At 40.1% G+C, this 16561-nt stretch overlaps 1 protein-coding gene across 1 annotated transcript in view; it reads left to right on the forward strand.

The window, feature by feature from the left end:
- Positions 1 to 16561, forward strand: part of kmt2ca (lysine (K)-specific methyltransferase 2Ca) — a 502252-nt gene that overhangs the window by 329062 nt on the left and 156629 nt on the right. The window contains exons 16-17 of the mRNA XM_043691052.1: positions 13234 to 13350; positions 15640 to 15741. Coding sequence (XP_043546987.1) covers positions 13234 to 13350; positions 15640 to 15741 — 219 coding nt within the window. The remainder of the gene's footprint in view (positions 1 to 13233; positions 13351 to 15639; positions 15742 to 16561) is intronic.

Consider the following 16561-nt stretch of genomic DNA (forward strand, 5'->3'; position numbering starts at 1 on the left):
AAGAATTCAATCAGACTTGTAAGGCAAGACCTACCCTTCACAAATCTGTGCTGGCTGTCCCTAATCAAGCAGTGTCTTTCCAGATACTCATAAATCCTATCCCTCAGTACCCTTTCCATTACTTTGCCTACCACAGAAGTAAGACTAACAGGCCTGTAATTCCCGGGGTTATCCCTATTCCCTTTTTTGAACGGGGCACAACATTCGCTACTCTCCAGTCCCCTGATACCACCCCCGTTGCCAGTGAAGACGAGAAGATCATTGCCAACGGTACTGCAATTTCTTCTCTTGCTTCCCACATAATCCTAGGATATATCCCGTCAGGTCCGGGGGACTTGTCTATCCTCAAGTTGTTCAAAATGTCCAACACATCTTCCTTCCTAACAGGTATCTCTTCTAGCTTACCAGTCCATTTCACACTCTCAAATGCCTCAAAAGTGTCAATTCAGCTAATAATGAAGAGATCCAGCACCACCTCCAGTGTCTTATTACAGCCTTGGCCATCTGAGGTGTTCAAGGGCAACAGCATCAGATCCAATACCATGATCATGGTTGATAGAACTCTGGTGGTTCCTGCCCTCATGTATGGCTCTGAGATGTGGACTGTCTATAGCAGACTCGAGTTGCTGGAGGCGAACTACCAGCGCTGCCTGCGCAAGATCGTGTGAATCTGCTGGGAAGAAAGACGCACTAACCAGGCCAACATCCCCAGCATTGAGGCACTGATCACCCTTGATCAGCTGCAATGGGCTGGGAACATCCACATGACTGACGAGAGACTCTCTATGCAGGTGCTATAATCCCAGGTTCAAAATGTCAGGCAGGGCATAGGTGGACAGAGGAAGTGCTTCAGTGATGCCCTAAAGGGCTCACTGGCAAAACGCAGCATTCCCACAGACACAGACGAATCCTTGGCCCAAGACCGTCTAAAGTAGAGGAGCATCCTGGAAGACATTAAGCACCTTGAGACTTGCTGTGAAGAAAAAGTGGAAGCCAGGTGAAAACAGCAAAAGGAGCGTGCTGCCCCACCAACACCCTGCCTACCTTCTGCCCAGAGTGTAACATAACCTGTGGAAGCCACGTCGACCTGTACAGCTACCTGTGGACTCACCCTGAGTGCAAGAGAGTCATCCTTATCTGCGATGGACCACCAATAATGATGAGAATGTAAACGATTCTGGCACTTGAGTAGTTACAACCTGTCAACCCAAAACAGATCCCAATGTCAGTCTCCTGTTGGCTTACTAGTCCTTTATCAATGCCAATATGTTACTTCCTCCAAAGTGAGCTCTTATTTTGCATAATAACCTTTGATATGACACCTTATCAACTTTTGGAATTCTATCCTTTTATCCATTCAGCTTATTACTTCCTCAAATAACTCTAATAAATTCATGAAATAAAATTTTAAGAGTTTTAATTCTGCCTAATCCCATTATAATTTTCAAAATATCCTGTTATAAACCACATTAATTATAGGATCAAGCAATTTCACTTTTACAGCTGTTAGCAAACTGGCCAACAGTTTCCTGCTTTCTGCATCTTACCTTCCTTGAATAAAGGCTGTTTCTCAATCTGCTGGGACCCTACCAGAATCTTGAGGAATTTTGTACGGTTATATTCAATGCCTCCACTTTCCAGCCACTTCTTTTAAAACCTTAAAATGGAGATCATTTGATCTTGGGGACTTGTTACAATGTCACTCTAATAATATTACTAGCAGCTTCTCCCTGGTGTTAGAAAAAATAATTTTTCTTTCTGCTTTTGCCTGTTGATTTTCAAGTATTTTTTGGAAGTTGTCTGAGTCTTCTCCAGTGAAGATGGACTCTCCATTTCTGCCTTTTCCTTGTTTTCCACTGGCACAGTGGTTAGCACTGCTGCCTCACAGCGCCTGAGACCCGGGTTCAATTCCCGCCTCAGGCGACTGACTGTGTGGAGTTTGCACGTTCTCCCCGTGTCTGCGTGGGTTTCCTCCGGGTGCTCCGGTTTCCTCCCACAGTCCAAAAGATGTGCAGGTCAGGTGAGTTGGCCATGCTAAATTGCCCGTAGTGTTAGGTAAGGGGTAAATGTAGGGGTATGGGTGGGTTTCGCTTCGGCGGGTCGGTGTGGACTTGTTGGGCCGAAGGGCCTGTTTCCACACTGTAATCTAATCTAATCTAATCTAATTCCCAGACTCTGTCTCTGGATCAGTAACTCAAACTTTAATTACTCATTCCTGTTGTTAAATCTTATAGAACCTTTGCTTTTTTTTTTTGATAGCTTTTTAGCATCATCTAATTCCTTCCTCTTCATTCATTTTTGAGTTGTTATTTATGGTTTCTTAATCTGTTCAGTCTTCTGACCTGCCACTGATCTCAGTATTGTACAGTAGTTTTTCAGTTTGTTACTATTCTTAATTTTCACATTTAGTTATATTTGGTACATTCTTCTCAAGATGTCTTTCCCACTGTGATAAATCTTTGTGAGTTATTCATTAATATCTTACATGTCTGCCATTGCATTGCTACTGGTTTACCTTTTTACCTTAGGTTCCAGATCATTCTGCATTCATAATGATCATTTGAGTTTAACTGGAAAGATCTAGACTATTTATACCATAACGCTGTGGCCTGTCACTGGTCAGTTAATCCAGAGACCCAGTTAATGTTCTGGGACCTGGGTTCGAATCCTGCCATGGCAGATGGTAGAACTTGAATTCTTAAAATAAAAAGAAATCTGGAATTAAGTGTCTAACGTGACCGTGAATCTGTTATTGATTATCGGAAAGGCCCTTCTGGTTCAATAGTGTCCTTTAGGGAAGAAAACTGCCATCCTTAGCTTGTGTGGCCTACATGAGCTCCAGACCCACAATAAAGAGGTTGAATTTTAACTGCTCTCTGGGCAATTAGGGATGGACAGTAAGTGCTGCCTAGCCAGTGATGCGCTCACTCCATGAATGAATGAATAAATTTAAAAAACAAGTTTTGGTAATGCAACTAATGCAGGGAGCTACTTTAGACTCTCAAAGGCCCATTCTTGTTAGCATTAACTACTGACAACCAATTGCTTTCAATGTCATTTAAAATCGTTGTTCCCATTTTGTTCATTAATGTTATATTCTGTGTCTTTAGGTACTTTTTTTTTCATTTGTCTTCAGAATAGTTCTCTTTCAGTAAAGTTGCAGATTATAATTCATTCCTGACCAGTTGGACAGTAGTATTTGAATTTTCTTTTGTAGCTCCTTTTGTGGCGTGAAACACTGAGAAAATTATGAATGTGCCACTACATTGCTGGTCAAAATATAGAAAGTTGTTTTATATCTGAGGCTTTATGAGGAATTCTTCCACTTTGCTGTTTAACTGTTAAGGATCGTGCATTTTGTTACCTAACTCATAACTGTTCTCATGAATCGCAGGAGACTGGTGTCCAAGGGCACCCAGGTCTCACTGCACATGCCCCTCTCTCAATTTAGAGCCATCCTGATAATTGCATTCCTGTGCTTGCTACCAAACTGGATGACCTCACGTTTATAAACATTATAATGCACCAGCATGCATTTTCTAACTCTGTACTTATCTAGATCGCCCTTTAGCCTTTCTGCATTTTTGAGGATGTAACTCTGAAAATGGACGAGAGACATCCAGTTGATGTAGTGTCCCTGGACTTTCAGAAAGCTTTTGATGAAGTCCCACATAGGAGGTTATTGAGCAAAATTAGGGTGCAAAATACTAACTTGAATTGAAAGTTGGTTGGCTGACAGGAAACAAAGTAGTGGTAAATGGCTCCATTTCGGAATGGCAGGCGGTGACCAGTGGGGTACCGCAGGGATCAGTGCTGGGACTGCAGATTTTTACAAGATATATTAATGATATTGAAGATGGTATTAGTAATAACATTAGCAGATTTGCTGATGATACTAAGCTGGGTGGCAGGGTGAAATATGAGGAGGATGTTAGGAGATGACAGGGTGACCTGGACAGATTAGATTAGATTAGATTACTTACAGTGTGGAAACAGGCCCTTCGGCCCAACAAGTCCACACCGCCCTGCCGAAGCGCAACCCACCCATACATTTACCCCTTACCTAACACTATGGGCAATTTAGCATGGCCAATTCACCTGACCTGCACATCTTTGGACTGTGGGAGGAAACCGGAGCACCCGGAGGAAACCCACGCAGACACGGGGAGAACGTGCAAACTCCACACAGTCAGTCGCCTGAGGCAGGAATTGAACCCGGGTCTCTGCCGCTGTGAGGCAGCAGTGCTAACCACTGTGCCACCGTGCCGCCCACAGGTTAGGTGAGTGATCAGATGCATGGCAGATGCAGTTTAATGTGGATAAATGTATGGTTATCCACTTTGGTGGCAAGAACAGGAAGGCAGATTGCTACCTAAATGGAATCAATTTAGGTAAAAGGGCAGTACAAAGGGATCTGGGTGTTCTTGTACACCAGTCAATAAAGGTAAGCATGCAGGTACAGCAGGTAGTGAAGAAGGCTAATAGCATGCTGGCCTTCATAACTAGACGAATTGAGTATAGAAGCAAAGAGGTTCTTCTGCAGCTGTACAGGGCCCTGGTGAGACCGCATCTGGAGTATTGTGTGCAGTTCTGGTCTCCAAATTTGAGGAAAGACATTCTGGCTATTGAGGGAATGTAGCGTAGGTTCACAAGGTCAATTCCTGGAATGGCGGGACTACCTTATGCTGAAAGACTGGAGCGACTGCGCTTGTATACCCTTGAGTTTAGAAGACTGAGAGGGGATCTGATTGAGACATATAAGATTATTAAAGGATTGGACGTTCTGGAGGCAGGAAACATGTTTCCGCTGATGGGTGAGTGCCGAACCAGAGGACGCAGCTTAAAAATACGGGGTAGACCATTTAGGACACAGATGAGGAGAAACCTTTTCACCCAGAGAGTGGTGGCTGTGTGGAATGCTCTGCCTCAGAGGGCAATGGAGGCCCAGTCTCTGGATTCATTTAAGAAAGAGTTGGATCGAGCTCTGAAGTATAGTGGAATCAAGGGTTATGGAGATAAGGCAGGAACAGGATACTGTTTAAGGATGATCAGCCATGATCATGTTGAATGGTGGTGCAGGCTCGAAGGGCAGAATGGCCTACTCCTGCACCTATTGTCTATTGCATCCTCTTCATAGCTCACTCTCCCAGCCAGTGTCGTGTCATCTGCAAATTTGGAGGTATTGCATTTAGTTCCCACATTTAAATCATTACTATATGAATAGCTGAAGACTTAGCACTAATCCTGTGGTACCCATTAGTCCCTGCCTACATTCAGAAAGAAATCAATTTTTTCTTCCTCTGTTTTCAGTCGCTAACCTGTTTTCTATCCATCTCAATAATGAAACACAATCCCATGCATTTTAAATTTACTAGTTCCTTACATGGAACTGTTGAAAGCCTTCTGAAAGTCCAAATGGACGACAACCAGGGGCTCCCCATCATCATCCCTGCTAGTCACATCCTTTAAAAAAAATTCCAGTGGATTTGGCAAGTGTCATTTCCCTTTTGCAAGTTCAAGCTGACTCTCTCATTCTGCCACCATTTTCCAAATGCTCAGCTAATAATGGATGCTGGCATTTCCCATGACTGACATTAGATTGAGTGGCCCATAATTCCTAGTTTTCTCTCTACCGCCCTTCTTACAATACCTACTGTCCAACCTGTAGGAGCTGACCCAGAATCTACAGAATTTTGGAAGATGACCACCAATGCATTCACTATTTCTATGGCCACTTCCTTAAGTGTTCTGGGGCATAGATGATCGGGGCTAGGGATTTATCAGCCTTCAATCCCCTTCCGGCCTTCGAGTCCTGATGAAGGGCTTTTGCCCGAAACGTTGATTTTCCTGCTCCTCGGATGCTGCCTGACCTGCTGTGCTTTTCCAGCACCACTCTAACTCAGCCTTCAATCCCCATCAATTTCCCCAACAGCATTTACCCATTAATACTGATTTTTTTTTTCCCAGTTTCTACCTCACAAAACCTTGTGTTTCCTATCCATGTCCTCCTCTGTGAGCACAACCACAAGTATGTATTAGTTGGTCACCTATTTCTTTGTGACCCATTATGAGTTCCCCTGTTTCTGACTACTACATATTTGTCTTCACCAATCTTTTTCACTTCATATTCTACAGACACTGTCACAGTATGCATCCCACAAATTTACTCTCGTACTGTCTTTATTTTCCCTTTTTTGATCAATCCCTTTGTCGTCCTCTTATTAAATTCTGAAATTCTCCCACTCCCAACGTCTACTTTTTTTCTGGCCAATTTGATTGCTGCACCCTTGGTTCTAATACTATCTCTAATTTCTCTTGTAAGCAGTGGTTTGGCCACTCCTCCTACTTTTGTTTCTGTCTGGCACAAAAGTAATCACTGTTGCAGTTCACCCATGCACTCTTTGAATGTTCGCCATTGCTCTTCAACGGCCTTCCCTTTAAGTAATGTTCCCCAATCAATCATAGCCAACTCATGCCTTGTACCATCGTTGTTTCCTCTCTTTAGATTTAAGACCCTCGTCTCGGAATCAACTACGTCACTCTATTTTGAATTCTAACATGATCATTCGTCCCCAGGCAACCTTGCACAGGCAGATTGCCAATCGTTCACATTTCTCCATGTTATATTCCATTTGTCAGACTTTGCCCACTCACTCAATCTGTCTGCATAAATGTGCAACTTCCTTGTATCCTCTTCCCAACATAGTTTTCTGTTAACCTATGTATTTTGAATGGCGTTAAAGTCCAATATCTGAACTGCATAAATTTAAACTTCTGATCAGCCAGAATGGCTCATCGGGACTTGGCAGGATAAGTTACTAATGGGTATTGAGGTTCTTCAGTTTGTTTTAGTTGGTTATGCTTTCATCTATGATCCTATGTAGCTTTAAGCTCCACTGTAGATGTAAACACAAAAATTAGGCTGACACTTCAGTGCATGGCTGAGGAGGGTGTTACTGCCTGAAGTACGTACTTGATTGTGTTGTCTTTTTGTAATCTCCATGGGTCTTGGCATACATGTACTTATTTACTGGTTTCCCAATATGGCCAATCATCTGTTTAATCTATATTAAATTTAGAATAAAAGATTCTTTAACAAGGCTTCTTAATAAACATCTGACAATAATAAATAAACATAATGTTTAATATAAAATAAAACTTACTTTTAAAAGATGATTTGATTAGCACATGCTTAAATATGAAAAAAAAAATTTTTATCCCTCTAAATAACCCAACCCATGCACACTGCAGATTTCTCTTTGCAGAGATTCACTCTTTTTAAAACAAAATCTTTGGCCAATAAGTCTTAGTTCTTGAAGCCAAGAAGGATAAGGTGTGAGATGTTCAGATCCTCTTAGTCTGACATTCTGGCACACAGACGGATATTTCTGAACACCAGCAGTTGTAGCTGGTTACCTATGCAGCTGCTCAGGAATTATCAAAGCAATTGGACCAACACTTGAGGAATCTCGATGGTTCACAACAAAAATGTTACTTTCTAGATACAGGAGAGCTGAGCTCTGAAGCTCTTTTTTCAGCAGGCTGATCACCAGTTACTCCAAACAATATCCAAAATACATGCAACTTGAGTCAGAAACCCAGGCAGTGATCTTTCATAAACAAGCAATTAACACATGACATGTGATGACCATGAAATGCATTTTTTTAAAAATTCCAAAGTCTTTTCATTAACCACTTTGTGTAAAAAAAAAAAAAAAAATTCCAAATCCAAGCACCTACAATCCTTCAAAGTTAAGTCCATAAAAATGGCTGCGTATGAAGGCTTCGCAGCATGCTTCGGAATGTTAGCATCTTTTGCTGTTCTTCTGGTTGGTGGAGATCGCAGATTTGAGATCTGCTACAAAGGAATCTACTACAATAGACATTATATGCAGTCAATGAGATGGGCATTTTTGCTAAGGGAGGAGGTGCCAGTCAAACACCCCTTTTCATGGGTGTATCCGATTTCTCAAGTGATGGTGCAGCTGTCCCTATCCAGGCAAATGAAGCATGTTCCATCACACAGTTGACTTGTACCTTTTATTTTTTTTATTTTTATATTTTTAATTCATTCATGGGATCCCTAACTGTTATCAAAGGTGAAGGTGATCTGTAACCTTGAAACATAGCAGTCCTTGAATGTGACAACACCCAGAGTGCTATTTGAGAGGGGCTTCCAGGAACTACACCCAATTACAGTGAATGAATGGTGAGATATTTCAAAGTTAGTGGCATGTGGTTTGGAGAGGAAGTTGCAGGTGATGGTATCCAAAGATCCCTGTAAGCTGCGCAGCTGAGCCATTCTGAGAATCCATGCCTGGCATCCACTTCCAGAAGTCACTGACATATGTGGATCCCTGAGGTCCCCACAGAAGAAAGAAATAGCAGGAAGTCTATGTCCCCATACATCTGCCCTCATCCTTCATGGAAAGAGAGGGATTTAGAACGTGTTGTGGAAAGAGCTTAGGTGAGTTCCTGTGGTGGATCTTATAGATGGTACTCACTATTGCCTCACTGTGTCATTGGTGGAGGGGGGAGAGGGATATAAATGCTGAGGATGGTGGATGGGCTGCCAGTTAAGTTGGCTACTTAAAACTTGAAATCATCCAGGGTAAAGTGTGTTAATGAAGCAGCACACTTTTACCACATTCCCGACTTGTCTTTGATAGATGGTGGACAGACACTGGGGAGGCATGAAGTGAGTTGCGCACTAGAGAATTCCTAGCCTCTGACTTAATCTTGTAGCCACAGTATTTATGGCTGGTGATTTTATTGAACTCAGATTTCACCATCTGCAGTGTAAGTAGCAAGGATTCTAACCCATGTTCCCAGAGCATTAATTTGGGACTCCGGTTTACCTATCCAATACCATTTCCTTTACACCATCATCTTCACTATGCTTCAGGCATGGAATAACCTATGTCTCTGCAAGGAGTCTTCACTGTGTTCTGGTCAATACCTTTCTCTGAACATACTTTAAAACAATGTTTTATTTACTTTTTTACTCGTGCAAAGAGTCTGATGTATTGTTCACAAAAGTGAGTGAGTTTTTAAAATAAGCAATGAGCTGTGAAGCAATTTGGAATGTAATAGAGTATTCTCTAAATACAATTTGAATACAAGATTTGAGGCCCTTGTGCTCAAGCATTATAATCTCATTTGCTTGTAGGGGAGTTACAAGCACAAGGTAACAGTGCATACTTTGGAAATAGTGCACAGAACATTAACTAGGTTAGCCTGAACATCAGAGTGAGTTCCAAGGAAAAGATTTCTTTAAAAAACTTCAGACTTTTCTGCCTTGCAAGAGTGAGGGAATTTCATAAGGTACAAGTTAAATAGAGAGATTAGTCCAAATAAATGTTACATTATTGCTGGGAACTCAATGGACACGAAGTATAAATAAGTAAAAATATAATTTCAGAATCTTGTAAAAATATACTTCAATGGTAATTCATAACACCATTCTAAGATGGATGTTTGAGGTAATACTTCTTGAATCATTTGCACGAGTGTTAAATGCAATAATAAATTTCATAATCTCCAGTAGAGATTTACAAAATTTATGTTGAATACTCTCTTTCGACAGTTAAAAATTACACAACACAACACAACAAGCTTATTTAGAAGTACAAGTGATTGGAGTGCCCCTGCTCCTTCAGCTAGCTAGTGGGGCAGGATCTTGGGACACAGAATTTATAGTAAAAGATCAAAGTGCTGTACAACTGATGCAATGTATTGAACAAAACTAGATTGCTGTTAAGTCTTTAATCACTTAGGATGGGTTGCAGGTTTCAATTCATTAATATATAAATCCCAGAACTTCTTTCAAGTCACTTTCCCGAGGTAACTTAAGGTTTTATAAAAAAAAAAGTGACATCTCAGCTCAGACAATGCATTAAAGATGTGAGGTTAGAATCTGTCTGTGTTCCAACCTTGAGTTAGACTGGTTCTATTTCCAAAGGAGGAATTTATAAAATGTCACATTGGACTAACACAATCCGTAGGCAGTCCATGTCGGACTATAAGCTGGTGTTGTGATTTGTCCATCCTCGGCCAATACCTCGTGCACATCATGTCTCTCAACAGTGGTTGTCTTTGTTATTATGTTTTCTTTGTTTGATCCTTTAACCCCAGTAATGAAAAGCAATCAAATGCTGAGTGAAGCATTGGGGTTCTCCAGATTTGTAATTGTTGCAGCTAAAAGTTAAAGATCTCTCATTCAAATGAGTCATCTCGGTGAACATTCTGTCCAATTCCAGAAAGTAGGTTATGCTAAATGATTTTGTTGAGGAAAACCATTTTAGGTTAGATTTTGTCTCAAGTGAAGTATCAGTTGACTCATTTGAGCATGTGCACAGGTCATTTTCTATATTTATATGTAATGAAGTTTATCGTAGAGTAATGTGAAACTACAAAGTGTCAGCCTGCAAATAACTTTGACTTGAAACAGTGTCTACTTTTCTATGATAATACTTTTCGTCAAGAGGGTGAGAAATCTTTTGCCAGAAAATGAGTAGCAAGATCCAAGACTGACTTGTCCTGTTTCTGACAGTTCGATTCAATGACCTTCATGTTTTTCTATTAGCATAATATAATTTGTTTTTGTGATCATTGGAAGCCATCTAAGAATGAAGAATGTTAACCTGAAAGTGGTTATATGTATATTTTCAAAAAGATTATGTGCAAAGATATTTTATTGCACTATTAATACTGATTACAGATTTCAATGTGAAGGCTTATTTAGATCCCTGCAATCCAAATTTGTTGGGAATGAAAAGGCTATCCAGGAACTTTTTTCTGATTCTTAAGTCCCATCTTTTCTCCCCTTCTTTTCAAACAGCAGTATAATTTGCATGACTGCTAAGATAAAGGAAGGAAAAATTAACCCAGTATCCTGTCCTTGTTTGCAGTCCAGTGATCAACCTGAAGATGAGGACAAACAAAGCATGTTGTGGTGCTTACCAAGAGCTAACCAGTTGTCTTGGTTTTGTTTTCTGGACTTGCAAAGTGAAGAATATGTATTTGCACAAGATGCCAAATTTGGCTGAGACTCGGTGCTTTGCTTCACTCACCCCACCTATCAAACACAGAGATAGATGGCTGCAGGAGGGGAGGAACATATCAGTTGCTTAAACAAAAGTCAGATACAGGCAGTAATATTTTAGGAATTATTTTGTCAGTAATAAGCTCTTGTGAAGCAATTCATAATAATTTTACTAGAATTTTTGTGTAGCATACAAGTCCTTGAAGCAGACTAAGTTTTGTTTTCAATGGAAATTCTTTATTTGGAAGTAACAATGAGATTCTCCTTCCTTTTCTTGCATGTCATTCCTTATAACCTCTTCAATCGACCAATTTATTGCTGATTCTCAGTGTTGCAGGTTAATACTTAACTTACAAATGTGTCTTATCAAACAGGTATAAAACTGAACTGAGAAGTGACTAATTTGCAATGTGTTTGGAAAAAAATCACATTTTGCCAGCTGACAGCATAAAAGTTTTTGAAGTACACTATTCTTGTATTTGCTTTCTTATTAAAGATGTATTTAAAACATAAAATATTTTCATGAAATAGGTGGTAATAAAAGCAGATAACAACAGCATTTTTTTTGATAGTTTTTATACAAAATGTTTGCTACTTTATTATTTTTGACATTCTTTCATGACATGAGTCTTGCAGGCAAGGCTGAAGTCTGGTGCCCATCCCTGATTGTTCTTAAAATGAATCAAGGGGAGTTGGTAGTGTAGTGGTAATGTCACTAGACTGGCTAATGTTAGAAGACCAGGCTATTGTTTGAAGCAGGCAATTTGATGAAATTTGAATTCATTAAGAATTTGGGATAAAAGCTAACCTGACTGTTGGTTTTCATAAGAGTTCATCAGATTTACTTGTCCTCTGGAGAAAGAAGTCTGACATCCTTGCCTAGTCTGGCCCACATGTGACTCATCATTGTGTTTGGCTCTTAACTGTCTGGGTAATTAGGGGTGGGCAATAAATGCTGGCCTAGCCAGTAGCATCCACCCTGTACGAACAGATTTTTAAGAACCCGATAAGAATGCACCATATCACTGGGTGTGGAGTTACTAGATGAAGCAAGCATCAGCTTCTCCCTTCCCTAAACAACATCCGTGAACCCAATTAGTCTGGTAATGATATTGGTGATTGTTGTCACAGTCATCATTTCTGAGACTAATTTTATAGTGCAAATTTATTAATTATTTTTAAATTACACCAGCTGCCATGGTGTTATCTGGGCACCTGTTGCTCTGGAAAACTAGTTCAGTGACATTACAGTGTGTGATTGTTTACTCCTTAAAAATATATCTTTTTCAGTATTATAGAAACATTTGTCATTTTTGCATATTGCAAAGTGAATGGAGGGTAGGCAGTTTCAGTGATCCCACTCCATCTAAACCGCTAACCACTGAACTCCTCTACCAAGCTCCTTTGTAAGCTAACATGAAAAATTACTCTTGAGGTTCTGTTCCTATCCCCTTCAAATTTGCTGTCATCAACCCTCTCCACCAAAGTAACAACCGTTGATATCTCTGTCCTTGTAGACACTGTTACCGACCCATTCCCAGCCACTTTTTGTTTTCATCAAGTGTTGTTCCCTTCATACTTAATGCCCAATGCAGTCTTTGCTGGCATCCCACATTGTACCCTCAGTAAATTTGAGGTGATTCAAAATTTATCCATATCTCAACTTGCGCTAAATCCCATTCACCTTGGCTTTCTTGTTGCCCTATTATAGCCTTTTTTTAAACAATTCCTCAATTTTAGTATTATTTGTTTTCAAATCCCACTTGAGCCTGATCCCTCCTTAACTCTAACTTCATCTTGTCCGTAACACTGAATTACTTGTGTTCCTCTGATTCTAGCCTCTTGTATTCTCTCAATTGTAATTGCCTCATTATTGGTAGCCATGCATTCAGATGACGAGGCCATACGCTCTGCAATTGCCTCCTTGAATCTTGCCACATCTCTGTCTCACCTTGTACTATTTAATACACTCCTTCATTCCTACTTGTTTAAAGCTTCAGGTCATCTTACCTGAGAGTTTGTTTTTATTGCTCAGTATCTTTACTGTGGTATGTAATGCCCCTGTGTAACATGAGTTTGTTTTATTGTTTTGATGACTTATACATGAATGCAAGTTGTTAATAGCCTTGAGAAATATAGGGATACATTGTATTCAAAACAAGACTTTTCTGAAGTATTGTTTTCAATAGGGTCGTGGTGCTGGCTTTCCTGGGAAGAAGAGACCACGTGGTACAGGACACTCTGGACGGGGCGTTAGAGGCAGGTCGAAATTGAAAAATGGTATTGGTGCTGCTATAACACCAGGAGTAAGTGTACGCCATTTCTATTTCTCCATTTGGACATGGACTTTAATTATCTAAAGGGAAATTATTGTTCCAGTTGAACTATTTTCATAATACTGATGATTATCTGGTATAACTAGTTAGTTGTCATGTTGATCCTGGTCAGAAAAATCTATGGATAAATCTGTTTGGAAGGCATTTTATTGGCTCTGTCAATTGTGTGTGTGTACTACTACATTCTGCTTATTGGTTTTAACATTCTCTGGCTACTGTTAGCATGTTTGTAATAATATCACTTGACTTCACTTTGCTGGAACTTCTATGGATTTTATGGACACTGAAATGTTGCTTTTCCACCAGACAGGTGAGTGCAAAGGAAGATTGTCCTTTGATAAATAAGTACTTTACAGACATTTTGTTTTATAATTACCCAGTGTTATCAGTCCATTTATTAAATACCTTTTATGGTACTCTTCCCCCAATTGAGTTTAAAATGCTGAGCTTCCCACTAATTTACTGAAATGGTGGAATTGGAATCGTTATCCTTTTTATAGTACAGCTAAATAAGGAGCGAATTCTCATCTTGCAAATGCTTTCTCTCCCCATTTTTACCTGGTTTAGTAAAATAATTTATGTGAAAAATTGTTTTGCTACCTTTGTTTCTTCTGATTTATTTAAGAGCCATCACTTAGGGGAGTTTCAAGAATCCTTAACTAATGGATTGACTTGTAATAAGCATCTTGAAAGCATGACATTGCAGAATTTTTCTTACAAATCTTTAAATAATTCTGCTATGTCTCCAAGACAGATTTAATGTCAGAAGGCCCCGTTGGAAACAAGAAGAAAAAAATAAAAGAATGATTGATTTAAAAACAACATTAAATAATTAATTTAAGATTATGTATTATATGTAAACCTTCACTCGGAAATGAGGTGTCATTCAGGTCTTGGAATGATTTTCATCTTATGAGCTTTTACTCACCAAAGTAGTATATCCTGATTTTAAGTAAAAATGTTATGATCAAGATGTAATAGATCTTGGAATTAGCGGCAAAACTTTGCAAAGAAACCTGATATCTTATTCAGAGATAATTGATAAACAATAGGAGCTGTCACTGATTGATCTAATTAACTGCATTCAGTGCTGGGACCATACAATCCTGTAAGGCTTTAATTCCTTGTCTGTGTTGGTTTAACTGGTTTCACTCCAATGAAATGAGCGGTTTGGTGAAAGTTATTGCTCAGCAGTCTCTACTGACAGCACAGATCTGAGAGAGATTTGGCAAGATCTGGTCTAGATTTGGGCTAACCTGGGATTGCTCCTAGTTTAGCTAAAACAGCATTAGGAAAATAATTTTGATTAGGTGTTGAATGCTAATAAGCAAAGAGCTGTTTCATAGCTGTTGCATCCTGTCTAAGGCACAAGTCAGGAGTGTGATGCCTGGATGGGTGCAGCTCCAACAACACTCAAACTTGACAGCATCCAGGACAGAGTAGTCGCTTGATTGGCATTGTATGCACAAACATCCAGTCTCACCACCACCAACACTCAGTTGCAGCAGTGTGTACTCTCTACAAGATACACTGCAAAACCCCACCAAGATCCTTAGACAGCACTTTCCAAGCGCACAATAATTTCCATCTAAAAGGACAAGGGCAGCAGCTATATGGAAACACCACTGCAAGTTCCCCTCCAAGCCACTCACCATCCTGACTTAGAAATAAACTCTTGCCATAGCTGTGGTCAAAATCCTGGATATACTTTCTAAGGCATTGTGGATAAACCTCCAGCACGTGAACTAGAATGGCTTAAAAAGAGCTCTCAGCACTACCTTCTCAAGGGCTACTAGGAATGGGCAATAAATGCTGGTCAACCAATGATGTTGACATCCCACCTGTGAATAATCAACGAAGTTACTACTGAGGGATGGGGTGCAGTGGGTCTTATAGATCAGGAATGTTCCAGCATGACATTGGGCTTCCGTTTGATTGAGACTATGATGTAGCAGAACATTGGATTGCCAGCTGATGGGGTAATTTCCTTATAAGGGTCATTGCAAGAGGAGTTTCAAGAGGTGTTTCAAGAGGTTGCTCTTGCAAGGGATCATGGCAATCCTATTGATATACAAATATTCAACATGTTTAGATTTAATAAAACAGCAATTTACGTGCACTGTTTGAAGCATGTCCTGGAGTAACACCATGCTAAGAAAGGTCACTGGGTACTTTTCCCTTTGTGTTTTAAAGACAAATGTGAGTATTTTTTTAAATCAGAAAAGATGACTAGTAGTAATTGTGCACGTTCCATTGTAGGTTGGTGCCATGGAAATGATGGTCAATAAGGATGAGGATGAAAACTCAATGCATAACACTGTTGTTTTGTTCTCTACAAGTGACAAGTTTACTTTGAAACAGGTAAGGAATGTCCTCAGTTTAAATAATAAATTATTGGATTAGCAGAAATCTTTTTAACCTATAACAGTCTACAATGTAGTCTTAAAAATTAGGGCTTCTGGGGCTTGGGGTAATATGTTCATGGATTGAGGATTTGCTAACAATAGGACTAAATAGTCACTTTTCATTGGCAGACTTTGAGCCTGTGCTGGTACTGAAAGATTATATATGCCTTGGCCTTGGTTATTGACAGTTTATGATCAGTGGCGGAGTTTAATTTGAATAAATATGAGGTGCTGCATTTTGGAAAGGCAAATCTTAGCAGTACTTATACACTTAATGGTAAGGTCCAGGGGAGTGTTGCTAAACAAAGAGACCTTGGAGTGCAGGTTCATTGCTCTTTGAAAGTGGAGTCACTGGTAGGGTAATGAAGAAGGCGTTTGGTATGCTTCCCTTTATTGGTTAGAGCATTGAGTGTCGGAGTTGGGAAGTCTTGTTGCAGCTGTACAGGACATTGGTTAGGCCACTTTTGGAATGGTGTGCGCAATTCAGGTCTCCCTCTTATTGGAAGGATTTTGTGAAATTTGAAAGGGTTCAGAAAAGATTTACAAGGATGTTGCCAGGGTTGGAGGCTTTGAGCTATTTGGGGAGGCTGAACAGACTGGAGCTGTTATCCCTGGAGCGTTGAAGGCTGAGGGCTGACATTATAGAGTAATAGACAAGGTATTTTCCCCAGGGTGGGACAGTCTAGAACAAGAGGTTTAGGGTGAGAGGGGAAAGATGTAAAAGGGACCTAAGGGGCAACTTATTCACGCAGAGGGTGGTGTGTGTATGGAATGAG

Source organism: Chiloscyllium plagiosum, chromosome 5 (genome assembly GCF_004010195.1).
Source record: "Chiloscyllium plagiosum isolate BGI_BamShark_2017 chromosome 5, ASM401019v2, whole genome shotgun sequence".
Classification (NCBI taxonomy): domain Eukaryota; kingdom Metazoa; phylum Chordata; class Chondrichthyes; order Orectolobiformes; family Hemiscylliidae; genus Chiloscyllium; species Chiloscyllium plagiosum.